The sequence below is a fragment of the Prosopis cineraria genome, unplaced genomic scaffold (genome assembly GCF_029017545.1).
Source record: "Prosopis cineraria cultivar Desert tree isolate PC_DT_omini unplaced genomic scaffold, ASM2901754v1 PC4, whole genome shotgun sequence".
Classification (NCBI taxonomy): Eukaryota; Viridiplantae; Streptophyta; class Magnoliopsida; order Fabales; family Fabaceae; genus Prosopis; species Prosopis cineraria.
Window position 1 is genome coordinate 37,952,281 of NW_026555335.1, and position 17,944 is coordinate 37,970,224.

General features: G+C 32.2%; 1 protein-coding gene across 1 annotated transcript; it reads left to right on the forward strand.

Annotated features, from left to right (window-relative positions):
* Positions 1-12,296: 12,296 nt before the first annotated feature.
* On the forward strand, positions 12,297-12,873 carry LOC129308011 (defensin-like protein 1). Its single transcript, XM_054948967.1, has 2 exons — positions 12,297-12,442; positions 12,529-12,873. The coding sequence occupies exons 1-2, from the start codon at positions 12,379-12,381 to the stop codon at positions 12,711-12,713; spliced, it is 249 nt and encodes an 82-aa protein (XP_054804942.1). The 5' UTR covers positions 12,297-12,378; the 3' UTR covers positions 12,714-12,873.
* The last annotated feature ends 5,071 nt before the right edge of the window (positions 12,874-17,944 follow it).

Consider the following 17,944-nt stretch of genomic DNA (forward strand, 5'->3'; position numbering starts at 1 on the left):
TTTCCCTTTTTTTGTTGTGTTTGGAGCTGAGAAGATCCGATACAGTGTAACATATTGGATACGGTAATTTTTAAAATTTTAAAATGAGTAAGGAAATATATATAATTTATATTTCAATATTTTATGATATAAGTACAGGTATCTTAATTTTTTTAAGAAAGTATTTTTAAAGTAATATAAAAATATTTATAACAATAAACTAAAATATTAATTTTTTTCAAGTTTTAGTATATAATATATAAAACGTTTATTATTATTTTTAAATGTCGGTGCATCGTAAATATTGTAAAGCTTGACGCTTTATGAGATCGAATAAGACAGGAAAAATATAGTGGCGGCTTGTTGGATGAAGATTCTCTAGCATGGTTAAAGAGGAGACAACAGAAGCTGAGAGTGATGGTTCGATTGCTGCAGTGTGTCCTCCTCACGAAGATGAAATGACAAAAAGATTCATCAACATCATGTAGTTTTGTCGTGAGCTTGTAGCCAATATATTTTTATTTATTCAGTACAACCATGCACAACAAGCCTTATAAAACAACAAGAAGCCTTTGTAACATCACACTTACATGGATTGCACGACATTTTGTGATTTATTATCAAATAAAATTTTAAAAAATTATTAATTAAGAGGTCTCATTTATTAAGGTGTTATCTTTAATTTTTCTTTACTTGTCTTTACAAGATTTAAGATTATTCATTTTACCCTCCTCACTTATGCTTCTTTCATAATCCTTTCTATACATATCCAAATAAATTTCAATGATTTCCTATCATTTTTTTATTTTTTTGTATGATAAATAAATAATAATATCATATTTTTTTATTGGTATATAGAGTAGGCAGTAAGCCCAAAAATATAAACTTAAATCAATATTCTCATATACATCATGCCCAATTCATCTTTGCGTAGCAATCAAGACTGTCTGATGGCTCATAAGGGTGAGCAAGTGAACCATGATGTTGATAAACTTGCACATACCCGCTCGTGTATAGTTAATTTGAGCTAGCCCGAACTCGCCCAAAAATAAAAATAGGTAATCTGAAAAAATATGGTTTAAAAAAATACAGGCAAGACGAGCTATGAGTAGACTATCGAATTGTCCGTTCTCGCCCATGTGTGTGTGTATTTAAAGTTTGTTAGATTGGATCTAAAATAAGCCCTTAAAAAACATACTACAAAGCCCAACCCATCAACTTCTTCCCCCTATGTCGTCATCATCATCATCTTCTTCTTTTTTTATAGTATTCCTTATCTCTTCTCACCCTCTCCTCTAGACTCTAGTCACAAATTTTCAATTTCCACTTCCCAGGTCAAAAACCTAGCATCTTGTCTTTCACTTCTCCCTCTCAAATCCCAAACTCAAGTCTCAACTAATGCTTGTTGGCCTCTCACTCATGCCGCACCTTTCAAGCATATACTCTATTGCCCTTCTTCTTCAATCTTCATCTAAAAACCTTACATCTCTCTACCTTGCTGTTATTGAACGACCATTTACCCCATTTACCTCCATTGCATGTCAATCTTTGCCTCACCATTATTCTCACTTTGCACACTTGGTGCCTTCCTAGAGGTTAATTTGAAGTCCAAGTACATCACTGTCCAGCTTGTGCTCATCTTCTCTTCTTGTTTCAATTAGTGTTTAGATGCATCTTTACTCATTCTTGCTCTCCCTTTATTTAGATCTAAAGTATAATAGTATGGGAATGACTTATAAAATTGCTTTGATAAATTGTTAGGTACTTGGATGTAATTTAGGAATTGTCAGTACACTTTGAAGATATTTTGATCTAGGTTAATTTAAGATTTGGCAACAAAGGCTTTATTTCTTAGCTTTCTAAAATTTAAGAATAATTTTTCTCTCTATAGATCTCTTCCCATATTTTTTTAATAATTTATTATTTTATTTTGGTTAAAATTAGAGTAAGTTCTTACTTCCTTTTTTTTTTTAAAAAAAAAAGGTTTTTGCACAAAACGAGCTAACCTTAACCTGCACATATTTGTACAGGTTGAAACAAGCTACATATGGGTATAGGCTAGCCTAGCCCTTTTGTGCAAAATGGGACGAGATGCAAGCAACCCTTCGAGCTAACCCATCTAGGCCGTTGCACAACCTAACTGGCTCATGTATGAACCTTATTGAATTGGATTAAATTAGTCATTACCTCACAATCCAATCCATACAGGCATTCCTTTTTTGAAAAGTATGCATAATTTTAACTTTTCATCTGTTCTCCACGAGTCTCTCAATTCTTCTAGTAAACTTATCCCCTCTTTAATATTAATAATCTTTTTATCCTCTAGACAACTGTCTAAGAATTTGACTCAATGATGACAATGTTACCCTCCATTTGTTTTCACATCATTGCATCTTCCACCAAGAACTTCCCTAGTCTCCTCACAAATCCCCCTATCCATTGAACATAATTATTTCAAAACACCCATCTACAACTTGCTTTACCATTCCTACCTTGCACCGCACCATCTGCGTTTAGTTTAATCTAACCAACCTTTGGCTTTACCCATTTAACACTAATGGTTATTTTGCAAATACCCTTGCAATGTTGATTTTGGACCTCCTTTTCCCAACTCAAACAACTAACAATTTCTCCAAGTCCACAGAAACCAAGATCTAATGGTGAAGACTAGATTCCACTCAACATCAGAATCCCTGTTATTTTCTAGGTTTAATAACACCTACTCGCACAAAGGAAGAGAAAAGAAAATTTGTACCTTATTTTCACACGTGAGATCATGCCATACTTGCCTTGGCTACTCACAATCCCTTATAGTATGCAAACTATCTTCTTCTATTAACTCGTACGTCAAATTGTAATGAGCATAATTTTAAAGGGAGAGCTTATCCTAAAAGATAAGCCTATTGGATAAGAGAGCCCTTATACTTATAAACCTCATACTACTTGTGAGGCTTTCTAATATAGGACTTATGATAATGTCACCCTGTCAAGAGCCAACATCCACGACGGCTTCACTCTATAGCACTTCACTCGGCCTTATCCTAGTAGCCACATCAAATGTCACGATCACAAGCCTTTCGGATAGAACTTACCCCCAAAAAATGTCTCATAAGGGAAGGGTGCCCAGCTGATTTATAAACCATATTTCACCAAATGTGCCTTTTGATGTAAGACTCATAACATAGCCCACCCCGCAAGAGCCAACATCTATAATGGCATACGCTCTATGGCGCTTCACTCAGCCTTTGGCCGATCAACCCCTTAATGGGCATCCCTTTCCTCAAACGATGGCTTTCAACGAAAGCATCAATATCATGACCATAAGCCTTTCAGGTAGAACTCACCCTCAAAAGGTACCTTATAGGAGGAAGGTGCCCAACTGACTTATAAACCACACTCCACCAATATGGCCTCCCGATATAAGACTCATAACATAAACACATAGGAGATGTCCCCAAAATCTTCCCCCTACAAACTGATGTTAATAAGCAATCACTTGTCAGCATCTATAAGCAAACCTGAACACTTCTTGGACCTTGCCACACCCATATCCTCACCCACACCTCTTCCTCCCCCATATCTTGAAAACCCTTTAGCATCTCATATGTCTTACTAACAGAATATTTCTCCTTCCCCTTTCTCAACCACTTAATGCCATCCTCCTCCTCTTCACTGATAGATGGTAGCATTGCTTGGATTCTAGAAGTAATATTCACTAGTAGCTAGGTTGATAATTGCTCTATTTTCCACTCTCCATCTTGTCCCACAAATTGAGCCACTGTATATTCTAAGATCCCATTTGGAGGATTTACTAAAGTCTTATTCAATAATGGACCTTCACAATCTAGCATTTATCTTTCCAAAATTTCACCTTGAGCCCATTCTTTACGTCCTACTTGATATTGTGCACCAATTCCTCCCATAGTTCCCCTAACTTCTTCCATATTGCAGAATATGTTTGTCTAACCGTACATCAGTTAGTAAGGTTCTCCTTCCTCCCTTACTTGGCAATTAACACCTGTGATACGAGCTTTTCAGGATTAGCAAGCACCTCCCACCCAATGTTTCCAATCAAGGCATCATTCATCTAGACATGTCCCTCAATCCAAACCCACCATGTTTCTTTGGGAGGCATAGCTTCTTCCATCCCATCGGATGAATCTTTCTTCTTCCCTTGCCCTCTCTCCATAGAAATTCTCATTGCATTCTCTCAATTTGCCTTCCAATACATTTTGGCACTACCTCATGCTGTATATGAAAAACCGAAATTTGCTGTGATACTGATTGAACTAGTGTCAAACGACCCGCCAGCGATAAGCTTTTTTGCTTCCATCCACCTAATCTTCATTGTATTTTATCAAGAACTGAAATTTCCAACAAACACACTGGCCAACTCATGCCGTCAAAAGAAGAAATCCATGCGATTGACAGGCCACATGGCCCATGGCATGCATGTGAGCGACTTATGAACATCATGGTTGTGGCCAAAAAAAAGAACATTATATAGTTACTGCCCAGGCTGCTCACGGATCCAAACCAAAGCTAATCATACAAGCCCAGAACTATGAAACACAACCACAACAAATAAAAATTAATCATTTGGTCGCATAATTTACTTGTCTGTGGCTCAATCTCTAAATTTTAACACACTTACAATTTTAAGAATTTAAAACATTAATCCTTAAGTTTCAAAACTTAACTAACTTCAGTACTCATAAAAAAAACTGTGTCAAGATTGAGTTTCAAATGAATAAATTTTAACTGTGTCAAAATTATAACATCAAATGATCAACTTTAAAAAATAAACATAAACACGCATAGCTCTATATATAACCTACAATAATACATAAAATGATTCGGACGTTCCCATCAATATACGTATATCTGGATTTGGATTTAATTATTTAAAATTATTATATAAAATGAATATTTATAAGGTATAAATGACAGAGAAAGAGGTAGCATTGTGGCATGAACAAAAAGGAAGTGACGAGGTGAGGAGAAGATACATGCCGTGGAACCCTTAGCTTCAGCCACCTCGTTTCTTAATTAGCTTCCACTAGAATTCCCATGTCGGTCGCGTGACTGCCAACCAAACAACCTAATCAACTTACGACTCTGTGCGACGGTGTCCAAAAATAATCTCTATTTGGCTGTGTTGGACTATAAATGTGCACGAGCATTGTATATCAGCACCATATTGATCCTGAATGACTGAAGTTGGTATGGAGAAGAGTCGTGTTGGGTTTGGAGTTTTGCTGGTGTATGTTGCTTCTCCTTTTAGCTTCTGGAATATGATTTCAGTACTTATGAATGATATATAGATTTTATATATATATATAGTGATGAATGAATGATGCAATGGAAACCCAGTACGCAGGGACTATCAAACAGCCATGCCAGGTACTGGTTATACTTAGTCACTTATGTTGTCATTCAACTTGAAAAACCCAAAGTAATTAATAAATTTTACACATTTGTGATTTAAAAAAGAAAGATCTTTTCTATAATTTTCTTTAGTTTTTATATTTATTATTTGTTTCTGGATTATCCTTATATTTTGATTTTTGTATGATGTCTAAGATATATTAATAACATTAACATACATGATTAAATAGATGTATTTTTAGAAAAAAAATTACAATTAAATAACTCTCATAAATATAGATAAATTAGTTAATTAACTAGTTGCAGCTGGGAGATACTAAGATGCGTACCTTTGCAACCGGCTCAATTTATTAAAACTAGAGCACCCGTGCATAAGCGCATTTTATATGGCAGCTTTTTCAAATATATGACATTCATTATTTATGATCAATTTTTTTAAAAAAAACTTTCATGAAATAATAACATGTAATAAACACATCCCCTATATTCTCTATACTGTCTTATATTCAGTGGGGTTGTTTAGCTAATTTATGTTAATATAATAATTTTTAAATAATTGGAATTTATTTTCTTAATGTACTTCCATCATCTAATTATAGAAAGTCGTAAGTGTATTTTATTACACATGGATACGTTTTTTTTTTCATTTTATTTAAATATTAGTGCTTCATAGACATCGTGTGTGTGTGTGTGTGTGTGGGGGGGGGGGGGGGGATTTTAAAGAAGCTTTTGGGATCCGGAGTGGGGTTTTTGGGGCTTTTAAGGCAGGAAAGTGGGTGTGAAATGGAGGAGCTTGATGCTTTATGAGAATAAGACATGAAAAATATATTGGCGACATGTTGGATCAAGATTCTCTAGCATGGTTAAGGAGAAGACAACAGGAGCTGAAAGTGATGGTTTGAAATAATGCTGCAGTGTCCTTGAATATTTAATTTATACCATCTTAATTAGTCGGTTCCACCCATTATATTGAAACGGATTTTGCCTCGACTTTCAGAAAGACGAGAAAGGGATTTGAGATAGGAGGAAAACACAAGATTGCTTTTGAGACTATTCGTCCTGTCCTGAATATTATATTTTTATTTTAAAAAATATGCATTAAATATATTAATTATATTTATATTAATTATATCAATTATAATTTCAATACGTGTAATTTTTATTTAAAATTAAAAATTTTTATATTGCTAATTTTAATGATACAAAGTAAGCAGTGCAGGATAATATCTTTATTTATAATATATTAATTATATTAATACAATTTATTTTTATATTTATTTATTTAATAACTTTTATTTATATCGTATCTCTTGCTTTATTTTTGAAAAAGTAATTAGTTTAGCGTAATTCAACTATAGAAGAAGAATAATGACTTGATATTATACCTGACTTATCTGTTTTTGTCACTCTTATAACTTAAATATCACTTATAATTGCTACCATAATGCGTTATACATTTGTTAGTTGTGATTGATGTAATTCAATAATTAATTTTAAATTATTATAATTTATGTATTTGTATTGTTTTGATTTTAAACTTAATAAATTATATGATTTAAAAGTTTAATGAATATTATTATTCAAATTTTTCTCCCGCATTGATCGATTTATAAAGACAATGAGAAGTTTCAATCTCATCCCAATCCCGTCCCTATTTCTAACGATATGGGATGACTTTTGAGATCGGCTACGACACAAGATAGGGGTGTTTCGATCTCATTTTCATTCTGTTCCCATCTTGTGAGTATTCCTACTTTCTTCGAAGATAAAATGACAAAAAGATTAATCAACATTACATTGTTTAGTTTTAATTTGTAGTGAGCTTGTAACCACCAGCATTATGTTGCAGATACCAAGGAAGCGACATTTTACTCATTCAATAACAAGAAGTTGATCGGGTACATTGCATTTTGCCCCAAAACAAAATACATGAATTATATGATATCAGTGTGATTTTTAATCAATCAGAAATCTTTAAGTTTTTAAAAAAATTCTTAATCAAAAAGTTTCAATTAATAACTTTTATAAGTGTTTTTACTCTTTTTTTTTTCAATAGATATCATACCTATTTTTTTTCGTATAATAAATAATAATATCGTACTTTACCAACGAACACACTGAGCGACTCATGGCGTCGAATGAAGAAATCCGTGTGATTTACAGGCCCCATGGCATGCATGTGAGCGACTTGTGAACATCATGATGGTGTCCCAAAAAAAATAACATTATGGTTACTGTAGGCCCAACTAGGCGCAGCCCAGCCTGCTCAAGTATCAAAGCTAAGCATATAAGCCCTACAATTCTGAAACACAACCATAACCAATAATAATAATAATAATAATAATAATAATAATAATAAGTTACTCGTTTGGTCTTATAATTTTAACTCATAACGTAATCCCTAAATTATTTTAACTCAATACAATTCCTTGCCTATAATTTTATTTATTTAAAACATCAGTATCCAAGTTTTAATAAATAATTAACTAAAATAAAATATAGTCAGGGACCAATATTTTAAATAATTAAAATTAAAAAAAATTGAGTTATACCAAATCAGAATTTAGGATGAAGTTTCAATTGAATTTGCATTAAAATTATAGGATTAAATGATCAACTTTTAAGAAATAAACATATATAGACACGCATACCTGGATGTATAACTTTACATAAAATGTTTCGGATTTTCCCATCAACATACGGTATATCTTGATTAGGGTTTTTTAAAATTATTATATAAAATGAATAATTATAAGGTATAAATAACATGGAAAGATATAAACATAGAGCATGAACGTGAGGAGATGAGGTTCCGAGAAATGTGCATGCTGAAGATACATGACGATGTCGCCGAGCCTTTCAGTCACCTCCATTCTACCATTAGAATTCTCACGTCTGTCACGTGCCCTCCACCAAACAAGGTACGCGATCAGTTTTCATTTGGATTTCAGTGAGATATAATAAATTATAAAAATAATTAATTAAATAATAAATTTTAATCATAATTAATTATATTATAATATAATTTATTTAAATATTATTTTTTAAAAAATTAATTTTAACAGAATTGAAATGTTTGGATAATTTATTCAAAATTAATTTTAACTGTATAAATTACAATAAAGAATATTATTTTTTAAAATTAAATTATTGATAAATTTGTATCTAATATTTAAAAAATAAAAAATATTATTTACATTATATATCTGATTAATTATAAAAATTTAAATTATATTAATATTAATAATTTTAATTTATGTAAATAAATAACCCAATATATCTTGATTCAAATAAATTTAATAAAAGAAAAAGATTTAATTCTTAAATACCAAACTTTAACTTTACAATAATTAATGAAGATGATAATGTATAAGTTAATTTTTAATGACATCATAAATATAAGCTATATATGATGACAATGTTGAGTACTGTTTAAAAATTTTGACAGCATACCTTCTACCAATTAATGTTTTATTTAAATTAATTTTATAACAAGTGTTAAGTGAAGGGTGGTGGTTGATAGGATATAATTTTTTTAAGGATTCAAAGTTCAAATTTTACAAAGAAAAAAAAAGAAAAAAGAGAGTTTGGTTTTATTTTTATTAAATTTTGTGCCTTTTTTGGTTTTTTTTGTAATTTTTTCATATAATTTTGTAACAAAAGACGAAGCTAAATCCTGGAGCTTTCGATTATAATCGATTTTTTGGGGAAAAATCGATTTTTTGAGAAATTGATGTTTGCGTAATTAATTGGAGAATCGATTTTTTTACCCAAAAAATCGATTATAATCCTTATCCAAACGCACGCCTAATCAACCTGCGTCTGTGCGCCTGTCCAAAAAGGCAAAAACAACCTGTGGCAATTGGCAGCATTGGCGGACCTAGGAGGCTCGGACCGGGTTCGGTACTTCAGTGGGAGTAGAATTTTTTTTTAGACGATATATATTTTATCGATAATAAAATTTAATTTATTGGTATATATAATTATATAAACTAGCTTTTATTAGATGTATAAACTAATTGTTTGAATAATAATGAACACCTATCACTTAAACAACAATTTGAATATATAAATGATTTTAATAAAAATCTAGAACAAATTAAAAAAAATATAATAAATGATTACACTAAGAATATAAGAATTAAATGGTTTTCAAATAAAGGTCTCAATAAAAATAATCATTCATAATGCTTACTTTATTTTAAAATTTCAATCCTTTCTCACTGTCTATCATTTCAAATTTTCATGATCTCATTAACAACTTGACTCCTCCCAATATTTTAAATTTACAGTCCTAGATATTTAATCATATTTTCTCTTTCCTTTGACATATTTTGCGCCTCAATCCTCACATAATTTAGGTTGTGATCTTTCTCCGGCCCCCTCTTTCTTAGATCTAAACTTATTTCTTCCATGTCCAACTCCGTCTTAGCAAACCCTTTGCACATGTATTGTGTTTCTGTCTTGTTCTTGCTTTCTATACCCTAATGTAATCCTTCCTATCAATAATGAAATAATATGTTATGTTTGAATTATCTCTGTTTTTGTATTCAACATGAAAAACCCGATGGTAATTTATAAATTTTACATTTTTGTGATTTTAAAAAGAAAGACTCTTTTCTATAATTTGCTTTTTGTATTTATAATTTGTTTCTAAATTATCCTTATAGATTATTTTTGTATGATGTCTAAGATATATTAATAATACATTAATAATGATAAAAAGGGGTATTTTTAGAAAAAAAATTACAATGAATTAACTTACGTAAATTTTTTGATATAGATAAATTAGTTAACTAGCTACTGGGTGATACAAGATATCAGGCCGGCGATACAAGATAGGTATCTTTGCAATATTCGCTGGCTTATTTTCAATTAAATTAAGATATATGAAATTTTTATAAATCATTTATTTTATAATAAATTGTTATCATTTGAGGATATAAATATATTGAATATATAAATTTACTCTTTTTCAATTTATTAAAACTACATAATGGGGTTGTTTAGCTAATTTATGTTGAATATAATAATTTTTAATTTTTAAATAATTAATATTTTTTTAATATGCTTTCGTCCTCCAATTTTTTAAGGCTAGCACCGTAAGTTATAAAATTATCACAAAAAGGTCGTCAATAAAGTTCCCATCCATTTTTATCTGATCAAACAAAAGAAATAATTAATGCAGTCATAACTACTACAAGTTGACCCTAATTGGAACTCAAAACAACAAAAACTTAAACACCGTAAATTGCCTTGACTATTCTTTTTTTAAAAAAATCCACTTAAAGGGATCCAAATACAAGTTTTAATACATAGTATGAATATTTTCATTCAAACTGGGTAATATGGGAAAACGTTGTGCACCATCTCATACCGTATGAGAGACTAAAAATGATACTAAATATATGGATTTACAAAGAACACCGATTGCGTTTACGTAATACAAAATAATTTGCATTTATAACAATATATAGAGATAATCAACAAAAATAACTAAAAGTAAATCCTAATTAAATTCAAGAACGAAAATAGTCGCCAAAACACAATATATCTCAAAAATGAACAATGACAATGTATCTTCACATGTTCATTTTCCTGTCTTCACCCGCTTCACCATGTCTGATATAAGTTCATTATCACAAGCTTTATCCTCATCAACAACTAAGAGTGGACGCCTAAGGTAGATGGGGCAATTGCCCCCACAAGCTCATAAAAAATAAATTTAGCAACTCTAAATATTTCATTTGCCCCATTCAAAAATTCCAGGTGCCCCTGCCCTCTCAAAAAAGAAAATTCACGTGGCCTTGTAAAAAATTTCACTAATTCTTAAAAAGTTTATTTGGCCAAAATCTTATTTATGTGCTTTAACCTTAAATAACAAGAGTCTTAGCAAGAAGGGACCAATAGTTTTTAGAAAATAATTTTCTTAAACTAAACCACTCAAAGTTTTAGATTAAATCAGTACTATTCAGATTGATGATAAATATATTTGTAAAAAATTTATAAATTTTATTTTTATAAAATATAAAATTAAAATTAAAATTAAAATTAAAATTAAAATTAAAAAAATTTAGACCATCCAAATTAATTCTAGATGGCCCAGATCTTTCTTGATGATAAGCACCGAAACTAGATCCCTTGTAGACTTTAGGCCTATTAAAGTCTACTTTTAAGTCTACTTTATCGTGCACATATCATATTGGATATGGATACATTAATTTATTTTTTTTTTTAAGTATCGGTGTATGCATGATAAATGTCATGGATCTATCATGTGTGGATTTTAAAGAAGCTTTTGGAATCTGGAGAGGGGTTTTTGGGGCTTTTAAGGCGGGAAAGTGGGTGTGAAATGGAGGAGCTTGATGCATTATGAGACGAATAAAGACATGAAAAATATATCGGTGACATGTTGGATGAAGATTCTCTAGCTTGGTTAAAGAGGAGACAACAGAGTGATGGTCCGAATGCTGCAGTGTTGTCCTCTCAGAGAATATGAAATGACAAAAAGATTCATCAATATACAAATCTAAAAACTGAATGAAAACTATAACAACTGAATTTTAATTGCGTTTAAGAAAAACATAAATCTAAAACTTAACATAAAATGTAAAATGTTTCGGATTTCCCAATCAACATACAAATATTTGGATTTACATGTTTGAAATTATCATATGAAATTAATAATCATGGGGTATAAATCACAGAGAAAGATGTAGCATGAACAGAAAAATTAAAGGAAGTAAGGGAGGTGAGGTTCCGACAAATGTGCATGCTAAAGATACATGTCGCCGAGCCCTTCAGCCACCTCGTTTGCCGTCTTAGAATTCCCATGTCGGTCATGTGATCGCCACCGAACAAGAACAACCTACGTCAACAACCTAATCTCTATCTATAGTGGTAGTGCAGGATATATTCCACGTATAGTTACAGCAGTGTTGGACTATACTATAAATACACCAGCCGGCGTTGTATATGAGCACCATCTAGATCCAGTTACTGGAAGGTGCCATGGAGAGGATCAGTCGCGCTGGGTTCGGAGTTTTGCTGGTGTTGCTTCTTGTTTTGGCTTCTGGTATATATATGATTTCAGTACTCGTGAATGATATGTAGATTTGATATATATCCTGTAACATGTATACTGATGAATGAATGATGCAGATGAAGGGATGATGGCGATGGAAACGGAGGGCATATGGAGGCATCCATGCCAGGTGCCGAGCAAGAGGTTCAAAGGGCTGTGTATGAGTGACCACAACTGCGCCAACGTCTGCAGAACGGAAGGTCACAGCTCCGGCGAATGCGAGGGTGCCCGCCGCCGCTGCCTTTGTTCTATCAATTGCTGATCTTCTTCAACTTGTTTCTTCCACGTTCATGTCCATGTCCAATAACTCTGTCTTAGGAAACCACTTATACATAATACATGCTTGTATCTACTGTGTTTCTGCCTTGTTCTTCTTCTTGCTTTCCTTACCTTACCCTAATAATGTAATCCTTCTGATCAATAATGAAATAATATATTATGTTTGAATTATGTGTTTTTTGTCATTCAACGAGAAAAACCCATGGCTTGTAATTAATAAATTTTACATATTTCTAATTTAAAAATAAAAGAAACTCTTTTCCATCCTACCAAAGGCCTCTTTCTATTAATAATGCATCGATATAAAAATGATTAAAATAGATGTACTTTTAGGGGAAAAAATTACAATCAATTAATTTACATAATTTTTTAATATGGATAAATAGTTAACTAGCTGCGATGCCTGTCCGTTCAAATAATCGAAAGGATCATAATATGCCATGTCACCAAGCATTTGAAAAATTAATGCACCTGAACCAATATGTTCAGAAACACCACAGCTCAATACGTCGACTTCAGGAACATTGTGGCAGGGTCGGGTGGGAAAGCTAAATTATAAGATTTTTTTATTAGTAACAGAGGTTTTTGGGAGGTTTTTTTTTTTTTTGGATGAAGTTCATGAACTATACACGCACGTCATAACAATAGACTTTGCCTTGATAATGTGGTGCGTGTGTGGGATATACTGAAGATCACGTAGCTTATTTTGTCTTGGTATTATGGTGGATGAGTTTTTTAACCAATAGTAAGCTTTACTGTTCTATTTAATTTTTGCTATGATTTTATATAATTTCTGTAATTTTTTATTTTCACAAAAATTTCTGTTGTGTAACTTGTTATATTTTTCCTGTTATCTAATATTTGTGGAAGATCTTTTATCAGTTTTTATTGGCAAATGGTTCTTTCCAAAAGGTTAAGGGTGAATTCCATCATGTCTGTACATACAATTAAATTCATGCCAAGTACCAACACATGAGGAGAAATCGAAAGAATAGGGATTGAATGAGGTTGAGGAGGAGAGGATGGAAATAGGAGCAGAGCCATAAGAGGGGCCAATACTAAATATATATATATACTACAAAGTTTTCATAAATTTTAAAAGATCTAAAGTATGTAATACCTATATATAATATAAAAAAATTGAAAGGGCCATGGCCCTTGTTAGTTCCTCTCCTTCTGCTACTGGATGGAAGAAGGTCAAAGAATATAGAGGAAGAGGTGTAGTGAAGATACTTGAACGAATATCATAGTGCCTAACGGTGGATAACAATCGAACTCCTTGTTTGCATCGTAAAAAGGTTTAACGAAAAGTGTATTTATGAAGGATAGGGATTTCAGATCTGGCAAAATATGGATGCCTATGATTAAAACAAAAGGAACGGTCTAGGTGCATTTTAAAATGACTGTGGTGACATGGTGCATTATGTCCTTTCGAATTATTTGAGCGGTCAAGTTTTTGGGATACCAAGGGATACTGAATGCTACCAGTGAGAGGACATGGATCTGCTGTAAGATATGTATCTTTGCTACGGGTGAGAAAATAACCTGGAACCAGCCCATATTCGGTCAACCGATGGGCTAAACCGAGCCATTAAAAAGAAAAAAAAACCGAGAAGGCTAAATTTACGGGCCAGTCCATGTTTCCTATAAATGAGCGAGAGACGTTATAAACCATCCTAACTCATATTTACATCATACATGTGTATGTGTATAAAGACCTTTTGAAATTATGCATATCTCACCATGTCTCTATCCCAAAAAGAAAAACCCTCATTTTTCTCACTTGTTATTAGAGGTAACTAGATAACTGCAACTTGCTCATAACTGGTTAATGGGTGGACTAAAACTTGTCCATTAAAAGAAAAAATGGGCGGGTAAATTTACGAGTAGTCGATCTGTATTTCTTGTAAATTGGGTGAGATGAGTTATGGGACCCCTCAAGTTGCCTGTCCCAACCCGTGTATAGGTGCATCTCACATTGTTTCTATATAGAAAAGAAAAACCCTCATTTTTCTCACTCATCCTATTCTCAACTTCTCATCCCCGCTCACGCTTGCACTCATCTCTTTGAGACTTGACCTCTCCACTCTCCATTCATCGTCATCCCTAGTCTGTAGTCCCTCTTCAACATTTAGCAAAAGCAAGATGATGGTCTAACTCCATGCTTTTGAACTCACGGTGGTCCCTCGACCTTTGCATCTCCCTTGTCTCCATGCTTTAGTGGTGAGCTTTTTCTGGTCCCACCAGTCCATCTCATCTCCCACAACGATGGTCTGGCTCCACTCTTGAAGACAAATCTCCCAGGAACAATGATTTCAATTCGAAAGAGGTGAGCTTTTTCTTTTTGTTTTTTGTTTTTAACTACTGGTTCTTGGTTATGATTTCAATTTGGAGAAATCTAAGAGCTCTTTTTTTTTTAAAAAAATAATGATATGGGAAACTTCATTTAATAGAATGAGAGTCAAGTACAAACTAGTAAGACAAACTAAGGAAATAAACAAAAGCCTAAAGCTAGAGCAAACCTACAAAAAATTACAAGGGCAACATCAAATGATTATCGGTTAGGAAGGCAATGACTTAGCTTATATAGCCAAGTAGTCATCCTCCTTGTACAAAAGTTAAAATCAACACCCCAATTTCTAACCAAAAATTTCCCTGTAAATCAATAATATCTTGAAAGGGTCGGTAATCATTTGTGACTATGAAATAGCTTGTGCACAATCACAAAAAAATTTCACAATCTTCAAAACCCTTCTTCCAAAAAATATCCAAGGTTAAGAAAATACCATAGATTTTTGAAATACTGGGGAGTTACACACCCTAGCTTCTGATTAAAACCTATAACCCCAAGCTCCATTGGCATCTTTTAAAACACCACCACAAGCACCTTGTCCATTCATCGTAGTAGAACTGTCGGTCTCTAACCTAATAGTATTCATATTCTGTCTTAGTTGAGGGGCGATAGGCCATTGTCTCATAAGGTTGTTAAGATGAGACCCCAGTTTCAAATCGGTAGCAACTTTGAATATAAAGTGAGAGAGTTCTTCAAAAAACCTTTCTTCCCTATCCGAAAATAGCATTGAGCTTCTGTTCTTCCAAATAGCCCAAAAGATGTCCTAGGGAACATTCTTAGTGAAAGAGTTGCGCCTGGATCTTGAGATTCCATCTCAGCCACCCTCTTCTATCCAAGCTATACAATTCATCCATTAAGATCAATCCGAACGTACTCTTTCCACCAACGCCGTGCATGTTGATAATCACATAAGAGATGCATTCTGTCCTCTAAGTCTTTGCAGCCAAAAGGGCACATATTTGCCGTGTGAAGTCCTCTCTGCATTCGAAAGTCAATTGTATGAACTCTGTCGTGCACCATAGAACTCAAGAGCTCTTAGGACTTAGTATCCCGAATAATCATCTTGCTTGATATGTACCATCTTATTTTCATTCTTTTCTTGAATTTTTTCGGAGATAAGTGACTATATTTGATATGGAATAGGGTCTTCTCTTTCCATATGTCTTGATTGATTTTTTTTTGGGAGCTATCCTAAGTGATTGATATTTTAAAAATGCTAACTTCAAAACGGTCTGGAGCCGCTCATTCTAACCCGGAGGGGCTAGCTCGGTCCCATTTTCAAACAGGCCATGTACAAGTTTGAGTAAGGGCTGGCCCAACCCTTTTTTTGTAAAATGAGATGGGCTACAGATAATCCATCCAGCCCATTGCACAACCTAATCTTTGCAGCACTCTTCTCCTTTGCAATGCCGCAGCTCATGAATGTGTCATTTCTCATTTCTCTGTGTTGTCATTTATCAATTTAATAAAATTATTTCGCAACGTGAACATCAACTTTGATTGAATAACCTTTTTTTTTTTGCCAAGTTGAATAACCATTTGTTAATTAACTGTTGGCGCAATATTTAACTATATTGTATCCTTTTAAACATTATTTTCATTGTTGGCAAAACAAAATATTATTTTCATATATGTTTATAAAAGATATGTTGGAATATGTTTTTTTTTACGCGTGTTTTTCTTTGTCTTTTTTTTTTTTGCCAAACATGTTTGTTTTTTGGGTTGCCCACCATCCAGAGCTTTGTCCTGACTAATGCGGATCCGACCCTGGTGAGTCTCCTAGTAGGGGTTTTCTATATATACAAGGCTCAAACTTGAGACCGACCCTCGTTGGTGGCCGAACACATGTTGAAATATGGGTTAGTTACTGAACTTGGTCCGTTGCTTTAGTTATGGGCCTGTATAGTGTGCATAAAGGCCCAATTTTGGGCTTTCTTGATTATCAAGTCGTGACTTCATTTATTCTCCAGTTATTTTGTATCGACTATGAACGGCCGATATGCATCGTTTCTTTGGGCACGGGCCTTCGTAGAAGTAGGTGGCCCACTTTTGAGCTTTCATGTCCATTTCAACTTTCAATTCTGAGCTCGTTGGATTTTTTTTACAAAAAAAAAAAAAATCTTTATCCCACATTAGACTAGACTTGAAAAAGGTATTGCTTTGAAATTTTTTTATAAAGTAAAAAATACATATTCCTATAGTCCTATCTATAAATATTTATTTATTTTAAGTAAATGTATAAATTTAATTCTCTAATTCAATATAAAATTTTAATTTGATCATTTAATATTATAATGTATTTTTTTAGTTTTTTAACTCTAACACTGTTAGTTTTAAATGATTATCTTTTATGTCAAATATTGTCATTTTTTAAAAAAAATTAAATCATTATATAGCAACATGTTAAAATATTTTTTAATATTTAAAGGTTAATGTAAAAAGCTTTTGTAATGAAATTAACGGTATGTTAAAAGATTCAAAAAAAAGTCATAAAATTAAGGGATTAAAATAAAATAATATTAAAAATTAAAGAACTAAAAATATACTTTAACCTTTGTTTTAAAAAGATTTATTATGTTATTTTATTTGTCAACAAAATTAAAAAATATATCTTTTAGTTCTTACACTTTTTTTATATTTTGGTATAAGTTCTGCACTTTTTTCAATATTTTAGGTTGTATATTTTTATTTTTTGATATTCTATATCCCTAAATAAATAAAATGTAAGGATTTTGAATAAATATAAAATATCAAAAAATAAAAGTGTAGATAATTAAAATATTGAAAAAAAATATAAAAATTTATAATAAAATATAAATAAAGTGTAGAGGTCAAAAATTATGATTTAAAAACTTTCAGCC